The 18,638-nt window shown below is 40.0% G+C and overlaps 1 protein-coding gene across 4 annotated transcripts; it reads right to left on the reverse strand.

Annotated features, from left to right (window-relative positions):
- Positions 1-1,251: 1,251 nt before the first annotated feature.
- Positions 1,252-9,494, reverse strand: Tac1 (tachykinin precursor 1). 4 transcript variants are annotated; one of them, XM_051151946.1, is made up of 7 exons: positions 9,173-9,484; positions 8,542-8,673; positions 7,622-7,721; positions 7,162-7,206; positions 6,703-6,726; positions 5,324-5,377; positions 1,252-1,834 (listed from the first exon to the last, which is right to left on the reverse strand). In XM_051151946.1, exons 2-7 carry the CDS (start codon positions 8,662-8,664, stop codon positions 1,785-1,787), a joined length of 396 nt encoding a protein of 131 aa, XP_051007903.1. In that variant the 5' UTR covers positions 8,665-8,673; positions 9,173-9,484; the 3' UTR covers positions 1,252-1,784. The 4 variants fall into 4 exon arrangements, with proteins under 4 accessions (XP_051007903.1, XP_051007905.1, XP_051007904.1 ...); XM_051151948.1 differs by lacking the exon at positions 5,324-5,377 and having other exon boundaries at positions 9,173-9,494; XM_051151947.1 differs by lacking the exon at positions 7,162-7,206 and having other exon boundaries at positions 9,173-9,472.
- Positions 9,495-18,638: the final 9,144 nt, after the last annotated feature.

The following is an 18,638-nucleotide window of genomic DNA, read 5'->3' on the forward strand; positions in this document are numbered from 1 at the left end:
CTTTAACTATTATAACAATGGCAATAAGATTATAATGAAATATAACCCGTAAAAAAACTATTCAGTACAATTACAGACACTGAAGTTAGGATACATGTTGAGTTTATTCTCCTGCAAACGGTTTCATTGATCAGCAATAGTCACCAGTACAACCTAAATTCATACGGTTTTAGAACCCTGGGTGGTGCTGGTCCTGTATTGCTTTGTCCCCTCTTAGTATTTTACTCTTTGTGCATCTTGAAATCAGATTCAGGGGTCCTTATCCATCTTTCCCGCCTGAATAAGTGCACACGCCCATCCCTTTCAGTGCTTTGCATTTATTTATGATTGATTCATTTACTCTCAGGCTTCTGCTAGAGGGTTATGGTGTCAGCAACGCAAAAGAACTCCACAGAAATGCGGGAAAGGACTTCTTGCCTTCATTATGACCCGGCAGCCCTCAGTTGTCTACATAGTCTTCTGAGCGTGTGGTTTGCTGTCCCAGTACCTGTACTTCCTATGCACAAGTATATTTATGCAAGGGTTTTATTTTATTTATTTGTTTTTGACCATCAAGAATTTTATTTTATTTTACTTTGTTCACTTTATGTCCCGATTGTAGCCCCCTTCTTTCATCGCCTTCTGGTGCCATCCTCCCTCCCTTACCCCCCTTCCCCTAGTCCTCAGAAAGGGGGAGGCCTCCTCACCTACCATTTGACCTCAGCCTATCAAGTCTTATCTGGACTGTCTGCATACTCTTTCTCTGTGGCCTGGGAAGGTCACCCCGCCAGGGGGAAGTGATCAACTTGTAGGGACCAGAGTCCATGTCAGAGGTAGCCCTTACTCCCCATGTTATGAGACCCATAAGGAGATTGTGCTATGTGCATGGGTTTTAAACAGGCATCAAATTGTAATGTGTTGATGTGATATATTACTCAACCAGAAAAGGAAACAACCAGTGAAATTCATCTTGAAAATAGGATAGATTATTAGCCTATCTGTAATAAAGAGTTATGGGCATATTTGTTTTTTACTCTTTGGATTCCAAAAGGGAATTGCTTTATTTCATATGAAATGACTTACCCCCCCAAAAAAAAAGTGTGTTTGGAAGGGGAGTGTGTGTGTGTGTGTGTGTGTGTGTGAATGCTAATGTTTACATTTGTATATGAGAGAGATAATATATTTTAACCAGAAGAGCTTTGAACATACTTCACCACGTAGAAGAATCATTGTTGATTTGACATAAATATTAATGCAAGAAATGTGACAAAATTCCTGAAGATATATTCTTTTATTTAAAATGGTAGCTATCACAACACATCATACAATGAGTGAAGACCAGGAAATCACATTGAAACTTAAAAAAAAATCTCTATATAGCCACAAAACATGAACATGCTGCTAGGATACAAATAGAGTCAGATACGAAAGTCTCGGTACATTCTCAGTGTAAAAGCAAACCAAGGAAACACAGCACTGCGCGGAGTTTCTTCGCTTCCAGCAGTAGCTCTCTGAACTGGCTCAGAGCAGCTTTTCTTTCTTTGGGGACTGCATCATTGGCAAGCTTGTACTGATCCATCAGCACTGTGCTTTGCTGAAGTTACTACTAATTTCTACTTCTGAGGAGGTCACATTAGAATTGCAATGCTTATTGGCACAATATGAAAAAATAAACACTTTTTTGAGTTTTTCACTCATAACAACATTTGTTATTAAATAAATAATCATTCCTCATAGTGCACATTTTATTTTACCTTTCACTGCTCATTAACACAGATGAAGATGAATGGATAGTGTGTTAGAGTTTATTTACGTCTTCTTTCATAGTTCTGCATTGCGCTTCTTTCGTAAGCCACTGAAAACAAAGAGGAAGTAAAAAGTATGTTTTAAGGGGGATTTACAGAGCGCACTAGTAAAGTTCAGTGTTTACACTGAATTATAGCAATGTCATAATGGCATTTTCTCTTGAAGGAAATATTTCTGAAAAAACTTTTTGCACATCTTACAAGCCTGTCTGACAGTTTATACTTTGCTTAGAAGTGTCCTAGCCACAGCACTCACGGTCTCTTTGGTCATCTGCTATATATTTGGTATCCTAAAAGTACAACAGTGTATGTCTACAGTCCAGTATGGTGTTCATTTTCAGCAGCTCACTCAAGCACTGGCAGATACACACAGTTATTAGAGAAAGGATCATGCCCACCAGAGCTGCGCATTAGGAGGATTAAAAATGAAATGCACATGTTTGATTCTAAGACAAAGGGCAATACACTACAGGCCACAGGTCAACAGTGCCCCACTCTTTGCTCTTACAAATACAGGTTTATTTGGACATGTACACACTCAACTCATGTATGTATTTTCTATGCCAACTTTGGTTTTAAAATGGCAAATTTGACAAGTCAATATGGATGGACCAATATAGTTTCAGAAGGCTAAAATATTTAGGGCCTTGTTCTTTTCAGGCAAAGACTCCCTAATCTCTGTTCTAGGAGAACCTAAGGGAATGGGATCTCTTTCCTCATGGATCCCTTCTGATGATAGATTGATTAACCCTTGAGATTAAAATTACTCATACTCTTTGTAGGAAATTTTAATGAAATGACAAGTACTCAGCACAATGGGACTTACCTCTTAAAGTCTGGATGCCTGTGACATGTCAACTGCTACTTTCAAAAGTACTTAGCACCTGGGTACTAAGTAATTTAAGTATTGTGACTCATTGGATTTTAAAAATGCTAAGATGCATTATAGTATTAGATATAATTACTATCACATTAGATATAATTCCAAAGGAATCTATAACCACACAATGTTAAGGATCAGAATAAGCGCCCATATAAGGGCATTCCATCATGTCACACAGCATTATAATTTAGATTTTAATCATAATGAAATAAATGTGCTTGTGGAAAATGCCCCGCATGAAATGCTAAGTTGAGAGGAAATGATAAATATATATGTGTGTGTGTGTGTGTGTGTGTGTGTGTGTGTGTGTGTGTGTGTCATGGTGCTGTCTTAAACAGTTTCCTAGGTGAGAAAGGTTGAGGAGAAGTTGGAAGTTGGAAGGCACCAGGCCTACCATCGGCTCTGTTTTCCCAGTGCTGCTCTCTACAGGCCTGCCTCCCTCTGTAAGGAACATGACCAGTAAGCAAAATGCTTTGTATTAGTTCTATGTGTGAATCTGAGCTACAGCCTAGTGCACCCCAAGGTGGACACGTTTGAAGGAGACACAAGTTTGTTTTTCATTCTCTTTTATTAGGAGGGGGTAAGTAGCATGTGTTAGTCCCTGACAGGCTTTTAGGGTACCAAAACCATGTGCCTCACAGAAGTGGACTGGATGCTAATTAAAGCAACCAAAGGCTGTGTAGAAGCTTAATTGGGATACAGTGTTCTCCTGCAGGGAAGCAGATTCCTGCCCCGCCCGTGAATTCTCTGAAAGTGTCTACCAGCTTCTGTGCCTTGGAGGTGGTGAAAAGGTCTCCATTTACCAGATTGTCAAAGGTGCTGTGACCAAGACATAGTGAGGATCAGGTGGCTGGAGAGTGACAGCCATGTCCCATTGAACATGGGAAATGGGGCCCTACTTACTTTCCCATATTTTTCTACTTTTTTCCTTACCTAAAATATAAGAATAAAAAGTAAACCAGCACGTCTGATTCATTGCAACAACTCTATTTTTATTAACTACAATTATTACTTTAAGTATATTTAATCTTCTCTAAACTGCATAGCAGGTATATTTTTCATAAATTAAGCATCATCTCAAAGGTTTAAAAATTCTAGAAGTGGAGGGTTGGTGATTAATACAATTATTAAGAAAACTACACCTATGTGAGGGCTGATACATTTGGAGGCAAGCTCTGCAGGGGTTAAATTTATATCCCATTTATCAAAGCTGAAAGGCAATATACATATAGGTATAAATAAAGCAATTACAAATTTTAGACAGGTACACATAACTTCTTTAAGAATTAAACTTTGGTAGCCCTGAGATTACTGGTGAGGAAATACTAAAGTTGTGTCTAAATTTGCAAAGCGAATTAATAATAAAAACACTAGAATGATTATTTTTGTGCAAATTCAGATAATTAAGAATCAAGCCAGCACATCTTATACATTTTACGGAAGCTATAAATATTATAGATAAGAGAGTTGCAGATTAGTTTCTAATCAGATGTTTATCATTTTAATCTATTTTCACTGATAGGAAAATACATATGATTTAAGCATTTTTTTTCAGGGCACTGAACTAAGGGCTGGCACATGCTTAACAAAAAGCCAGTTTGCATGGAAATGATACAGGGGTTATTTAACATTGAATATAGTTTGATTAAATGAGGTAAGCAATGAGTTTTGGAGATATGTCTGTGGCATTTATGTAAAAACTCAAGCTAGAGAAAAGGGAAATTATGTAGCTTTAGGTCACAGAAAATTATCCTTTAGATTTAATTTTTTTTGTCTATTTTAATCTAATCCAATTTTATTTTTTAAATATATTTTATTAACTTATTCTTGTTACATCTCAATGGTTATCCTATCCCTTGTATTCTCCCATTCCTCCCTCCCTCCTATTTTCCCCTTACTCCTCTCTCCTAAGACTGTGACCTCCTCCCCCTGTATATGCTCATAGGGTATCAAGTCTCTTCTTGGTAGCCTGCTGTCCTTCCTCTGAGTGCTGCCAGGCCTCCCCATCCAGGGGACGTGGTCACATATTGGGCACTAGATTTAAATGGATTGGGGGAGTGGTGGTATTTCTTTTCCTGTCGTTATATAGCTAGAACTGAAAATTAGTCGATGCTGGGCGCTGTTCCTTTTTAAAAGCATTAGTATGCACCTTGCTACACTAATCCTCTTTAACACCCATTAAGACACTGAGATTCTGGGCTCCCATAAGTTCAGAAAGAGAGGGTAGTCTTAAAAACATCTTGCTTGCTGTACCTATTTATTTTTGCATTGGAAGACTGCCAGATGTAATGTATTATGAAAATTCCATATTACATCAATTATATGTGAAAAGCTCTTGTTTCTCCCTAAACGTTCAGTAAATTTTATTGAGAATATCTATGAAAAAGAATGTCACACTAGCCCAGAGACTCAGAGTGTGTAATGACTAAATGAGCCAATATGGGAAGAGCTCGTATTTTGAAAGAAATATACTAATACTGTGATGGTATTAGCTTAAGCAGCTATCAATCCATTCTTGCCTGAAACACTACTATAAAAATTTGCCTACAGAAATGTTTAAGTCTATTATTCCTTTTTTTTTAGTACATTGAAAATTATGCTTCCTGAGACTAACAGAAGCAGCCTTGCATATTTTCATACACGGTTTGATACATACCAGAATTTAAGGCTCGTTTGCCCATTAGTCCAACAAAGGAATCTGTTTTATGCCCTGGAAAATACATTTAGGGGTATTTCAGTATGTATGTACTTGAAGAAAGAAACTCACAGCTAGTACACAGTAAAACAAGTATCTGAATATATGCCTGTGTAATAAATATGTTTCCATTTCACATACAGGTGAACCCCAGAAGATTTTATATAAGCCTTACAAGCCACCCTAAAACAATACATGGCAAGTACTTTTCTCAAATCTATAACAAGCCATTAGCAAAATCTTTTATCTGTATTACATTTTATACATTATGAAGCTTTAAATAAGGTTGCCACTAGAGCTAGCTTTAAACTTTTAGGAGGCAGTTACATGTCTGTGTGTGAACGCAACAGCCAGGCTTACTTCTTCATTAACAAACTTTAAGTCAGATCTCTATTTTTGGTATATGATATCTTCTAAGCGGTCACATTTAGTAGATTTAGACTAAAAATATTCCTTTTGTAAAAGCATGCTAGTTTTGGCATTAACAAGATACATTCATTCTTATTACATTATTTTGTTGTGTAAAATTCCCTTAGTATTTAAGTCCTTAGAAAGTAAATGTGAATACTTTTTTCAAAGATAAAGGCTTTGGGAGAATTATTTTCTTCCTGCAGCTGGGAGAATTTTTCTTGGTTTCCACCATGTCAGTTGAAAGCAGGATGTGAGGGCTGCCCTTCCAATGGGTAAGTCAAATCCATGGCATTCACAGGAGCAGACAACACTGCCAGGAAGCCCAAGGGACTTCCTGTCACCCCTAGATCCAATTAACCAGGAAAGAGCTCTAAAGATCCTCCAGTGCCAGGGTTCTGCAATCTTCACTTTTCTCGCTCAGGTTCACATTCAATTATAGCATCAAGGGGGGAAATAACCGTCATCTCTATGTGTTTTCTCATTTTAAGTGCAGTTTCTACTCAGATATTCACCCATCCTATTTAGTCAATGGCTGAATACACCCTTCCTTGCCATTATAAAATTAAGTTCCCGAATATGAGTTTGAAGATGTATATAAGTGTTCTTTTTTTTGAGTGTTCCTGGGGGGTGTGGTTGGAGATGAACGCTCGTGACAAATTTTGACCCTAGAGTTGAAATTCTGAAACTAAAAAATTACAGGTGTTAATTCTTTTTCCTCTGTAAAAGTGATACATGTTTTGGTACTGAAATCTGCCTACACAACAGAGGTTAGTCATCGGGATTACTCATTGGATCACATTCTGAATATAAGTTTTTTTCCTTCCCTACGTTGTCTTAATTAAAATTATTGGGCCCTGGTAATGCATGGAGCAGAACTCAATAGCACTAACACTAGCATTTGATAAATGTCAAAATAATTGTGAACTTACTTTTGTGAGAGATCTGGCCATGTCCTAGAAGAAAACAGATACAGTTATCAGACCCATGGGGTTCTTTTTAAAAGCTACTTTATAGACTTTACAGAAAACTTAAAGAGTTGGTTTTCAAAATATTTACTACTTCCTTTTTTGGTACTATCCTGAAGAATAAGGTAGATGAATTATTAATAAAATTATTATACTATTAACAAATTACTAATAAAGGCCAAATATGAGCCGGGGTTAAAAGGCAGAACCGTGGGACTCTTGAGGTCTGTTGATAATAGGGAAACTATATAATGTACTGACTTCAAAGTTGGTCACCCATTTGACGTGTGCAAGAGCTTAATAAACACACAAACACCCCCCACACCTCTTAATTATGCATAACTGCCATGATCTTGTATTTCTACCACAACATGCTTTCTTACATGATCATTCGTAATAGTAAGGATTTATAGGGATGTTTACCATAAAGAGCCTTTAACAGGGCCACTTGTTTTTCAATTGAGGAATCTGACAAGAGATGAATTGACATTAACTCTTTACAGGCTCCACTGACTGTGCCATCAACTCAAGGCAACTGAATATTTCTATCACTGTAGCAATGGGTAGTCAAACCTAACCCAGTGCCCTAAAACACTACAAGCGTCTTTTACCTGAGCCTGGATCTTCCAGTGACCTGGAGACCCCTGTAGTATGATCTTTAGCTAGGGTCTGTTCCCAGTTTGGGTCATTTTGATGCTGTGAAGCATGCAGAGTGGATCTCCCCCACCCCCACCCCTGTGGGCTAGTTACTGAAGTGCCCACCAGAATCTCCTAGGAACCACAAGTCCAGCAGGGCTAGAGACACTTGCGTGCTCCAGGAAGGGGCAGGCATGCAAACCAAGTAACCTGATAGACCTAGTGACTTGACTATTGTTCATCTCACCAGCGTCCCGTTTGCCCATTAATCCAAAGAACTGCTGAGGCTTGGGTCTCCGGGCGATTCTCTGCAGAAGATGCTCAAAGGGCTCCGGCAGCGCCTCCTCCTGGGGGACAAACCCGCGGGTAGGCAATTTGAGTGGACAGGGGACAACTCCACTGCGTGCCTGAGCTTCTCCCTGAGCCGCGGAATCCCCTGAGAGCAGAAACTGGTGGGCTGGTAGGATACCAGGCTAAATGCAGCATTCTCTCCGACCTGGGACTGCCTTCTTCCTAAAATCTACGCTGGGTGCCCCAGCCGCACAACATACACTCCTGTCCAGTGCGTTTTCTGCTCCGTATCGCGTCGAAGGACTCACTCAACGTTTCACTATTACCTTTGTCTGTTCTCTGGGAGGCTTCGGAAACCCTTCACTGTTTTAACTACTACGTACAGTTGGGCGTGGATGCAGAAGGGTGCAGATACTTTAAAAGTGACCCCGCACCATCGCACAACTTTCACTGTTTCCCAAGGCGCGCTCCTTGGCGCCAAGAGCCGAGAGCCACGTAAAGGGGAACTTGGAGTATTGAATACGGGAGTGTAGCGTTAGCTTCCTTATGAGACACCACCACGGCTCGCTAAGATCCCGCTTTTGCCCCCATCAAGCATTTCCAAACGCTCTGGCAGCACTGTTGGACCAATGCTCTTGAGATCGCGTAATTAGGGACTAAAATCCAGCCTGGTGAGCAACTCTCCTGCTGGGGAGACACTGAGCCCTACACAAGGAAACTTAGTTCTGGGCTCTAAACCTTGTGCCTTGTGCGGACCAGGAGATGACACCTTTCACATTCCACTGCGCCTGTCCGGTGGTGCTCTCTTGAGCTGCCCAAATAGGGGTGCTATGACAAGGGGGAAGGCAACAGCTCCCACGCCCGGTTGGGTCTCACCTTGATCTGGTCACTGTCGGACCAGTCGGACCAATAATTTAGATCATCATTGGCACCGATTTCCTCTGCAAACAGCTGAGTGGAAACGAGAAAAAAGACCGCCACCGCCACGAGGATTTTCATGTTGGATTTCTGGAGAGAGTAGCAGATAGGAAAGGAGATATTATATACATGTGGGCGATGGCCACCCAAGAGTTAGAGCAGAAGAATTTCAGTGTCACAAGAAAGAAAGAAAGAAAGAAAGAAAGAAAGAAAGAAAGAAAGAAAGAAAGAAAAAGGAAGGAAGAAAAAATCCCAGTTAATCAAGGTTAAAACAGCAACAAACAAAACCCCACCAGGCTAAACATTTCTCCATACCCTTTAGAAAAGCGAATAACTCCCCAGAGAGCCTCAAATCTTCCTCTCCCTGAGTCTCAGCGTCCCAGACCCTTACCCACTGACTCACACCCTCAAGCCTGGAGGTTCTGCATGGGGAGACAAAGAGGGGTGTTTGCATTTGCACAGCTCGTTCGTATACCCCCCACCTCCCGTCTGCGCCTGCCGCGGTAGCAAAGCCTGGGCGGACGCCCCATCCGACCGAGGCACAACGGGTAGCAGTCAGACACAGCTGGCTGGACGGAGTGGTACTCACTGTGGTCAGCCCCTCGAGGATGCTTGGCAGGTGCGCACTTGCTGGGCACTCCTTACTCTCCTTGGCCACGGTGCAGGAGTGGAGCAGGTCGGAGAGCGCTCTAATCCCTGCTCCTGCTTCGCGGTATTTATCTGGGGCGTGACGAGCCTGGAGAGCCACGTGACACTCTCCCCACGCGACTTTCTGCTCAATATTTAATTAGCCGCCCCCTCGCCTTTTGCTTGCGTGATGGAGAGTTTCCGAGACGGTAACCCGTCGGAGTCCATAACATCTGGACCCAATTGGGTTCGAAATGACGCAATTTTAGGGAAGTTGAGGTCTAGCCATCCAATCCAGAGAGGCTTGTTTTCTTCCGTCTGCACATCTGACGCCCCCTCCCCTCTTCTTCCGAACAAGGTTCAGTGACACCTGAGATTACTCATCAGAACTGAGCCAAGTTCTGACTCATTCTTCGGACTTTGAGAACTTTTCTCTCAAGAGGCATCCGGAAATCTTGAGCTTTTGAGGATGGTCAAATAACTCCAGCACCAAAACCTTGCCTTAGGGAAATCGCATTAAGGCAGGAGCAAGCACTTCAGTGGGATGAAGAAAGCGGGAGTTTTCCTTCCATTTCTACCTTCCTGTGTTTTAACGGATTGTGAGGTGCTAAAATCTATGCCTGAAACAGCTCTCCCGGTCTAAATCAGACAGAATACTCTCCCATTTCTCTATGCAAAGGGGTTCAGCCTTGTATTTCAGAAGATGAAAGCCGATTTTGTTGAACGGTTAGGGGAAAGGGGGAATTTAAACTTGTGTCGCCTGTCCCCAAAGCTTCTTCCTTGTCACATCCAGAAGGTGTAGGAAGAGGATAACTGTGCCTCTCTCCCCCTTATTCTTGTTGGAGGACTACAAAGGCCAGAAGCACCTTTTGTTACCACAGGGCTGTGCAGATCTTTCAGAGACAGAAGGCATTAGCAAGCCATGGTTTTACAAATAACTTCTGCCCCAGCCTTATAACACTCCTCCATCTTTCAATGAAGTAAATGAAGTTGCAATGGTTTGTTTTTGTTTTTGTTTTTTTTTGACTAGGTCTCATGGTGTTGCTTCAAATTGGTTATCCTCCTGCCTCAGCCTACCCAGAACTGCAATTATAGGTGTGTGCCACCACACCTAGATTGACGATGTCTTTTGGGTAGGGTTGTTTTCTCTTGAGGATCGTTACTTTCCTATTATGCTTTTTAGTATAATGTGTAGAGGAAATACGCGTTTGCAAGCCAAAACAATGTTTCACCTCCAATGTTTATTGTTTTTAAACCTGAATGTGGAAGTTCAGGTGGGCTTTATAATGTGAACATTCTATTTTTATCTTCAAAACTTTTAAAAGGAAAAATTGTGCACACAAATGCAGAGTCATTCCACTGAAACAATTTGTAAATTTCACTTATGTTCCCCACTTTCCCAATACCCACCATATTTTAAGCCAATTCTCACCATTGAAAGAAATTAAGTATTTCAGCCCAAAGTAAGGATTTTCAAAAATGAGAACATCAAGGAAACGATACTATTCCATCTAAAATAATGTAAAAATAACTCCAGTGCCATTAAGTGTTTACATGTCCCTCAAAAGTCCTCACTACCTCACTCAGTTTACTGGTTAAAGTCAGAATTCCAGTGAATCCCATACATATATCCTGTCTGAATCAGTCTAGGCAGATACAGATAAACAGCATGAACTGGGTGACTTACAAACAGTACACTTTTTGTTGCTATTTTGTTTTTTCCCCCTCACAGCTGTAAAGACTGTCAACCTGAAGTCAAGGTGTCAGGATGGCCTGACTCCCCTGAGGGTCCTCCTTAAGCTGTGAAATACTATTTTGTCTCATTGTTTTATCTTATATGGCAGAGAGAGGTCAAAGAGGTTCATTGGAGCCATTTGAAAAGGCCACTAATCCCATGTATGAGGGTTCCGCCCCCATGACCTAATTACCTTTTTTTTTCCCAGCTTTTATTCTTTCTTTCTTTCTTTCTTTCTTTCTTTCTTTCTTTCTTTCTTCTATTTTTAGGTTTTACGTACATTTTTCAGTTTTTTAGGTTCTACATACATTTTTGCATTTAAAATTTTTACATATACATTTCTATTATTATACACATATATAATAAAGTACCTACAGCAACAAGAACGACAAAAAACCAGGAATTATATAAATGTTACAATCATAGTGTTTTGGCTCTTTGTATTTGTCAGCCTGAAGAAAACATCTTTTCTATCTTTTTTGCATCTAAAATTCTGAACATAAATCAATATGTACCATATATTTACCTATTTTTAAATGACACTACCTTGGTTGTTAGCTCTCAGCCAGTTCTAGGAACTCACTGCATGTCTCTAAAGCTCTTGCTTTTTCTCTTGTTAGTAGTTTATTGATAAAATAGGCCAGTTGAGTCTACTGCATTTTGTAGTTTGCTGACTCCTCTTCACTTTTCCCTTTGTTCTGTATATTTCCAGTTAACTGTACTTGTAATGTCTAGAAGCTTGACTCTGTTTTTATGATTATTTTTGACAGGGCTTCTTTTATATGTATTTTGTCGCTCTTTTAGAAAGCACATGGTATCTGGTATTTCTCTTTCTGAGCTGTACTTAGGATTGAGAATATTTTGTATATCCTTAGTTCCTCATGAGCTTCAAGGTGGGGCTTCTCATACGTGATCACTGTTTATGGACTCTTGTTTGCACATCCATAGCAAATATCTTATTATCTACCATGTAGTTATTCTGGTACATAATTCAGGAAATATGGCCTGATTTTATTCCCTCTACCAACTTTAAAACATTGCTAATTTAACCACTTTAAAAAAGATTTATTTATTTATTATGTACACAGTGTTCTGTCTGCATGTACACCTGCAGGCCAGAAGAGGGCATCAGATCACACTATAGATGGTCGTGAGCCACCCTGTGGTTACTGGGAATTGAACTCAGGACCTCTGGAAGAGCAGGTGGTACTCTTAACCACCGAGTCATCTCTCCACCCCTCAAGTTCTCAATTTAATCACCTTTTAAGCATGCCTTGTTTTTTCTTTCTTTCTTTCTTCTTTCTTTCTTTCTTTCTTTCTTTCTTTCTTTCTTTCTTTCTTTCTTTCTTTCTTTCTTTCTACCAGGACCTCACAGATTTAAGTGTATTTGAAACATTTCAGTGCTAGATAGACACTCTTTAACTGATGCTCAAATTATGTCATTCTTGGCTGGAGAATGACTCTGCCAAGTCTTTTGATATGTCTTCAATAGAACTTGATGACAATGTTTCAGGTTGAAACTTTGTGTTTTCTACCTTAGACTCCAAGTCTCCCTCTAAGGAGCTTTTATTCCCACTGACTTGTAAATGACAATTAGAGGTCATAATCTGAGCATTTGGGCATGCATTATTGTCAAATTCCTTACTTCAAGATTATTCCAATGCAGAGAGAGAGAGAGAGAGAGAGAGAGAGAGAGAGAGAGAGAGAGAGAGAGAGAGAATTGAATGTGTGTGTTGTTTGTATGCATGTGAGTGTATGGGGGATTTAGTCTGTGGATATGAATGTGTATAAGTTTGTGTTAGTGAACTGTGTGTTTGTAATATGTAAAATAATGAATATGTGAATACTTCCTAAAGAAATCAGGACACCACAGTCTTTATTCAGCCTTGCTTATTTTACAACTTTTCAATAACAAGATCCCCACTTGCCAGTCATACTCACATGACCACTCACTCACACAACTGCCAGCTCATGATCAACAACATCATATTGGAAATAAATAATAGTTTTTGCTTCCAATTTTTCAGTCTTTAGGGGCGTATCACTGTGCGTATGTCCAATTAAGCTACTGCATTTAAAATTACTTTTTACAATGTCTGTAAGTTAGTTGCACTGCCAAGCCTTATTTGCACATTTTGCTCTTGAATTTAGGAGTTGTTTTTAACTTAATCTTACAATCGTATAACATGCATGACTCTAAATTACAGTGTTTATTCTCAAAAACTAACAATCTATTCAAAGGACTGTAGCTTCAGGCCTTACTTTTTCTTCTTTTCCCTCTGGTAAACATTTCCCTTTGGCTGGAGATTGGATGTGATTTGTTCCCCCTTGGGTCATGGGCTAGATACTTGGTCGACAATGTAGACATGGTGATAGGTGGTGAGACAGCTAATGAGGACATTCTAGTGTTGGGTCAGCCATCAGTGGGGGCTTGGGGCTTAGGAAGAGGCTTTGTGGGGCTTCTGCTTACTTCCCAGGAGAAGTTGCACAAAGAATCCAGCTTCTCACCCAGAGTTCTGTTTCTTGAAGCAATCACTTTTCCTTGAATGTGTCCCCATAGCTGTAAAGCCATCTTCTCTGTGATCTTAGCCAAAGCCTAGTCAATACTAGCACCTAACTCATTAAATACTCCTTAATTTTCTTAGTAATGTCATACACTTTCTGACTCATTTTTCCCTTGAATACACCAGGGCAGAGGATATTTGTGTTAGTAACCACTGAATTTCCCAGGAAATTAGGTCTTTAAAATATAAATTTTAGTAAAATGCAAGTGTTCCTAGGGCATATTAAGTTCATGAGCACAAGAATGGTGAAGAAAGTATTTACTGTATCATATTTTCATATTTTCCAATTAATCATCTGTAGGAAGCTATAAAAAGGAGATGGGGAGTGGTTCGGTAGTTAAAAGCATTTGCTGCTCTTGCAAAAGATGAGAGCTTAATTCTCGTTACCCTATTGGTAGCTGACAACTATCTGTAATTCTAATTCCAGAGGATGTGCTGCCCTCTCTATCTGCTTTGAGTATTGCATGCACATGGTCCACACATAAATGCATACACAACATTTATGCACATAAAACAGAAATAAATATATCTTAAAAAGTAAACAAAAAAGATGTTACTGTCCATTTTCATGTGACTGAACATAAATAGCTTTTAGTTCTTTTTTAGTGCTTACAATTTTAAAGGGAAAATTCTTCAAACCATTTTCATAAAATACTCTACAAAAATGAAAAATCAAACAATGTGGGAAAGTAAAATAGTTGGCCTTAAGAAATTACTCCCAAGAAGAGCAGATCCTGCACCTTATCTGGGCAGCACAACAGAACTGGCCCTGCTTGCATAGTCACTGGTGTGCGGGCCTCTGGGGCATATGAGAGCAGGGGAGCTGGCTCTGCCCCTTGCTGGCTTCTGCATTGGGTGAGCTAGTCCAAGCAGTGCTGGAGAGCTTTCCCAGTGGTGCCAGTGTGGGAGAGTTGTGGGGCTGACTAACTCAGCTACCACCCAGGCCCAGAGGCAGGGCTTTGAGTAGGCCCACTCCAATGTCTGCCTCATGTATGAACTGCTAGAGCGTATGAGTGGGCCAGTCCTACAGAGCCAAAGCTACAGGATCTCTATGACACAGGCCAACAACGAGATATCCAAGAGCAGTCCCAGTGAGGGTCCAGTGTAGATTGTATAGCCGAAGCCAGAGGCATGAACCAGACCAATGACTCAGTGCAATGAACATTTGAAAGTAAAGAAATGTGGGCAACATGTACTGTGTGAGACACACTGTGACACACTACAGCTTCCACAATGAGGTTTTTTCTTCTTCTTTTATGGGAGGTTGCAAGGGCAGAGAGTGGATACAAAGGGACAGGGAGATGAGTAGGATTGGGGTGCATGATGTGAAATTCAGAGAATCAACAAAAAGTTAAATAAAAAAATTTTTTAAAAGAAAGAAATAACTCCCAGGGGTTGTAGGGATGGCTCAACAGTTAAAAAAAAAAAAAGAAAAAAAAAAACCCTGGCTACTCTTCTAGAGGTCTTGAGTTAGAGTCCTGCATCCACGCAGTGATTCACAGCTGTCTGTAACTCCAGTTCCAGGTGATCTGACACCCTATTTGGCCTCCACAGACACATACAGTATATAATCACACACACACAAAACACCCACACACATAAAGTTAAAATAAAGATTTAGATCTTGCAAGGAAATTACTCCTGTTCAGAAATTGCAACGCCTAATGTTAAGGGGACAACACTGAACATCTTTTCTTCCGTATATTAATTAACCCATAAGAGATAGAGAAATGGAGATATAGATGAATAAATATTATGAACACAGAGTGTTAGTTACTTTGGTGTTGCTGTGACCACACTATCTGACAGACACAACCTAAGTGAGGAAAGATAAAGTTCGGTTTTGATTTTAGAGTACTGAAGCCACCCACCGTAGCAGAGGAGTCTGTTCATGTAACACCAGGACCAGAGGCAGAGGACAGGACCAGAACCAGGAACTCGTGTTACTCTCAGAAGCTTGCTGCATTTTTCTTCTTCCAGAGCTGTTCTGTCTCCTACAGATCCCACCACCTGCGGAATAGCAACATTACCTGGGGAACAAGCATTCAAACCATGGACCAGACCGGGTCAAACTGCCTCCTAGATGTTTACGCTTGTATCTATAGACAAGTGCTACACTTGACCTTGCCAGAGAAGTCTCTTTAACTGAACTCTTGTGAATGCACACACTCATGGCTGATCAAGGTACTGAAAATAAGGGACAATTGGGTGCTCAGCTCTACATAGGACATTTATTCCACCTTCTCTAAGGCTCAGGAAAGAGGTGGTAGAAATAATGTGAGACCCAGAAGACAGGGAAGAGCTGAAAAAAAATGTTATCTTCTGAGTGTGACACAGTCATTGCAGTCACGATCTCACAACAGGTTGTCTCTACTTGCCTACACAAGACTGAGCCTGTTATCAGTCAATAATGGTTGGAGGAGGGACCCATGGGACCATACTGAAACCATCTGCTGAATTTGGATGTGGAACAGCCATTTGTCTTCAGTTTTGTAACTACAGGTGGATAGTTTGAAACCCATGGTTCCACAGATGGTCCTGGTTAAACTCAGTGTGGCACAAGACAAAACAAAAAGACATGAATGTGAGAAAGGGATTTTTTAAGGAAGGAGGAGGAGGATTAGTTGACAGGAGCCAAGAGAGATAGGAAAGGAGGGAATAATAATAACCAGAATACATTATATATGTGTATGAAATCATCAAAATGAAAATTAATAAACATTGTGACAGTGTGAATTACAATGAGCCCCATAGGCTTATATATTTGAATTCTTGGTCCCTAGTGGGGACTGTTTGGGAAGGATTGGGTGTGGCCTTGCTGGAAGAGGTGAATAACTGAAGGGGCCCACATCATTTCCAGTTATTTATCTTTTGCTTTCTTCTGCTTGTGGATGGAGATGTGAGCTCCTAGCTACTGCTCCAGGACCATGCCTGCTTGTCTGCGCCTGTGCTCTCGACCACAATGGTCATGGACTTTAACCTTCTAGAACTATGAGCCCTCAATTAAAAGCTTTTTTTTTCTATGAATTGTCTTTCACATGGTGTCTTATCATAAAAAATTAAGGCAGAGATTATATATTTCTAAAAGCCATGAGTTTGTGGGATTTTGCAGATTCTAACTATAAAATAGAAGCCTAGGAACAGTTTTTAATTGAAAAGTGACTGTTTATATTTTATTCAAATTGAGTAGAAGAAAAAAAAGGGGGGAGGAAGAATCAAGGTTTTAGGGTTAAATATTATGAAGCTGTTTGTAACATTTTAAAGAATAGATATTTACTTGATGTCTCTGAATCCCCTGTTTTAAAAACAAGGGTGTTAACATTCCTAAGCTTTCTCCCAGCTCCTCTCCCTTAGTCAGTCATTCAATTTTGTATGTGATACCTTGTTATGTTATTTGACATTGTTAAGGCTTTTAACACTCACCATCAGTTTTCATACCAAGATTCCATCAGTTGTCTGCTGTTCACTGTTTAAATGGAGTCGCAGTTCCCTGCCAAACCTTTTAACCTAGTGTGCCATTCTCCTGCAGATTTTTAATCATCTCTTACTGCTCAGTGTCATTGTTAAGCACATTTTCCTTCTGAAAGAAGTGAATGTCTGCCAGTCACCTCTATGTCAAGTGACATTTTCTTCAGTCCTAATGTTTTTAGACTACATTTCATTTTCCACAGAACCATGTGGACATTACTCCTATGTCGTGTGGGGGTGGCAGTTCTGGGGTGGCATAGTGTTTCCTCCTAAATCAAACATGGTTTGCTTTTCTGCTTGGGTATCTGAAGAATTCTTAATCTCTGACATTCACTGGTGGCAATGAGAGCTGCCCCTTGTCCACTGCAGCCTATCTCTCCTTTTCCTGACTTATTACAGCTATTGTTTTGCTTGAGTGTGGCTTGACTCTTAGTTTGTCTAATTATTTTCTTATTTTAGAGATTTTTCATTGTATGATGGTCTTGAATCTGTGTTAAAATAGAATGCCCACTTTAAGAATATTGCAGCATTTTTATCTATCTATCTATCTATCTATCTATCTATCTATCTATCTATCTATCTACCTACCTCCCTACCTACCTATCTAGTTTACTGTAGGTGATACCCAAAATGTGTAGACTATTTTTCTGAAGTTATAGTTTTAAGTCTTTGTATTCCCTTCATTCAGCTCAGCTTTTTAACATAAGTGTCAGTATTTCACTTTATTTATTCTGGATTATGATGCATCTAATTCACTTATTTCCAAAATCATGTTTCACTGCCCCCAACTCCTTATAGAAAGTAATTTCCATTTTCATCTCATTTAGCTGTTTCATTATTATTTTACTGAAATGCCCTTGTTCTATTTGATTCATTTGCATATTAAGATGCTCCTAGTACTAAGTGACTGGGGGGAAATTTTCCTTCTGTCTTCTTCTAGTTCACTGGAAAAACAAGCAGATGTGCATATTAAGCAAACTCCATTTGAGTACTGTCTCAATGACTTGCTAGCAACTGTTTCTGGATTCATGTACTCTCTATGTCAAGTTTTTAGTCTGTTAAGAATAAACATAAATACTACTTACCCCAGAAAGATGTGCCATGCATGTCAGACATGTTGTTCTGTCACAAAGAACACTGCAGAGAACCTGCAGAGATGTTGTCATCATTTCGTGTGTGTGTGTGTGTGTGTGTGTGTGTGTGTGTTATATGTACACTTGTGTGTACAGGTGTCTTTGCTTATGCATGCATTTATGAAGGCCAGAAGAGAGCATTGGTTATTTTTCCCTACTGTTATTTGCTTTATTTCTCTCAGTGAACCTAATAGTTAATATTTGTCCAGGGTTCCAGGACCTTCGTATCTCTGCTCCCCAGCACTGGGTTTGCAAACGCGTGTAGTCACATCTGGCTTAGATATGGGTACTGGGGATTTAACCTCAGGTCTTCTTATCCACTGATCCCATCCCGCATCCCAATTCCTTTTTAAAGACAGTAGCTGCACACCTGTTGACTGACATTGTCTGTCTCCCGGGGCTTCTTGCCTCCAGACTCTGATCGTCATTATGCTGTTTTGTGTTCTATGATATCAACATTTTTAGACTCATTATATGAGTGAGATTACCCAGTACTTGTATTTCTGCGCTTGGATTCTTTTACTTAGC

This window comes from Acomys russatus, chromosome 10 (assembly GCF_903995435.1).
Source record: "Acomys russatus chromosome 10, mAcoRus1.1, whole genome shotgun sequence".
In the NCBI taxonomy this organism is placed as follows: domain Eukaryota; kingdom Metazoa; phylum Chordata; class Mammalia; order Rodentia; family Muridae; genus Acomys; species Acomys russatus.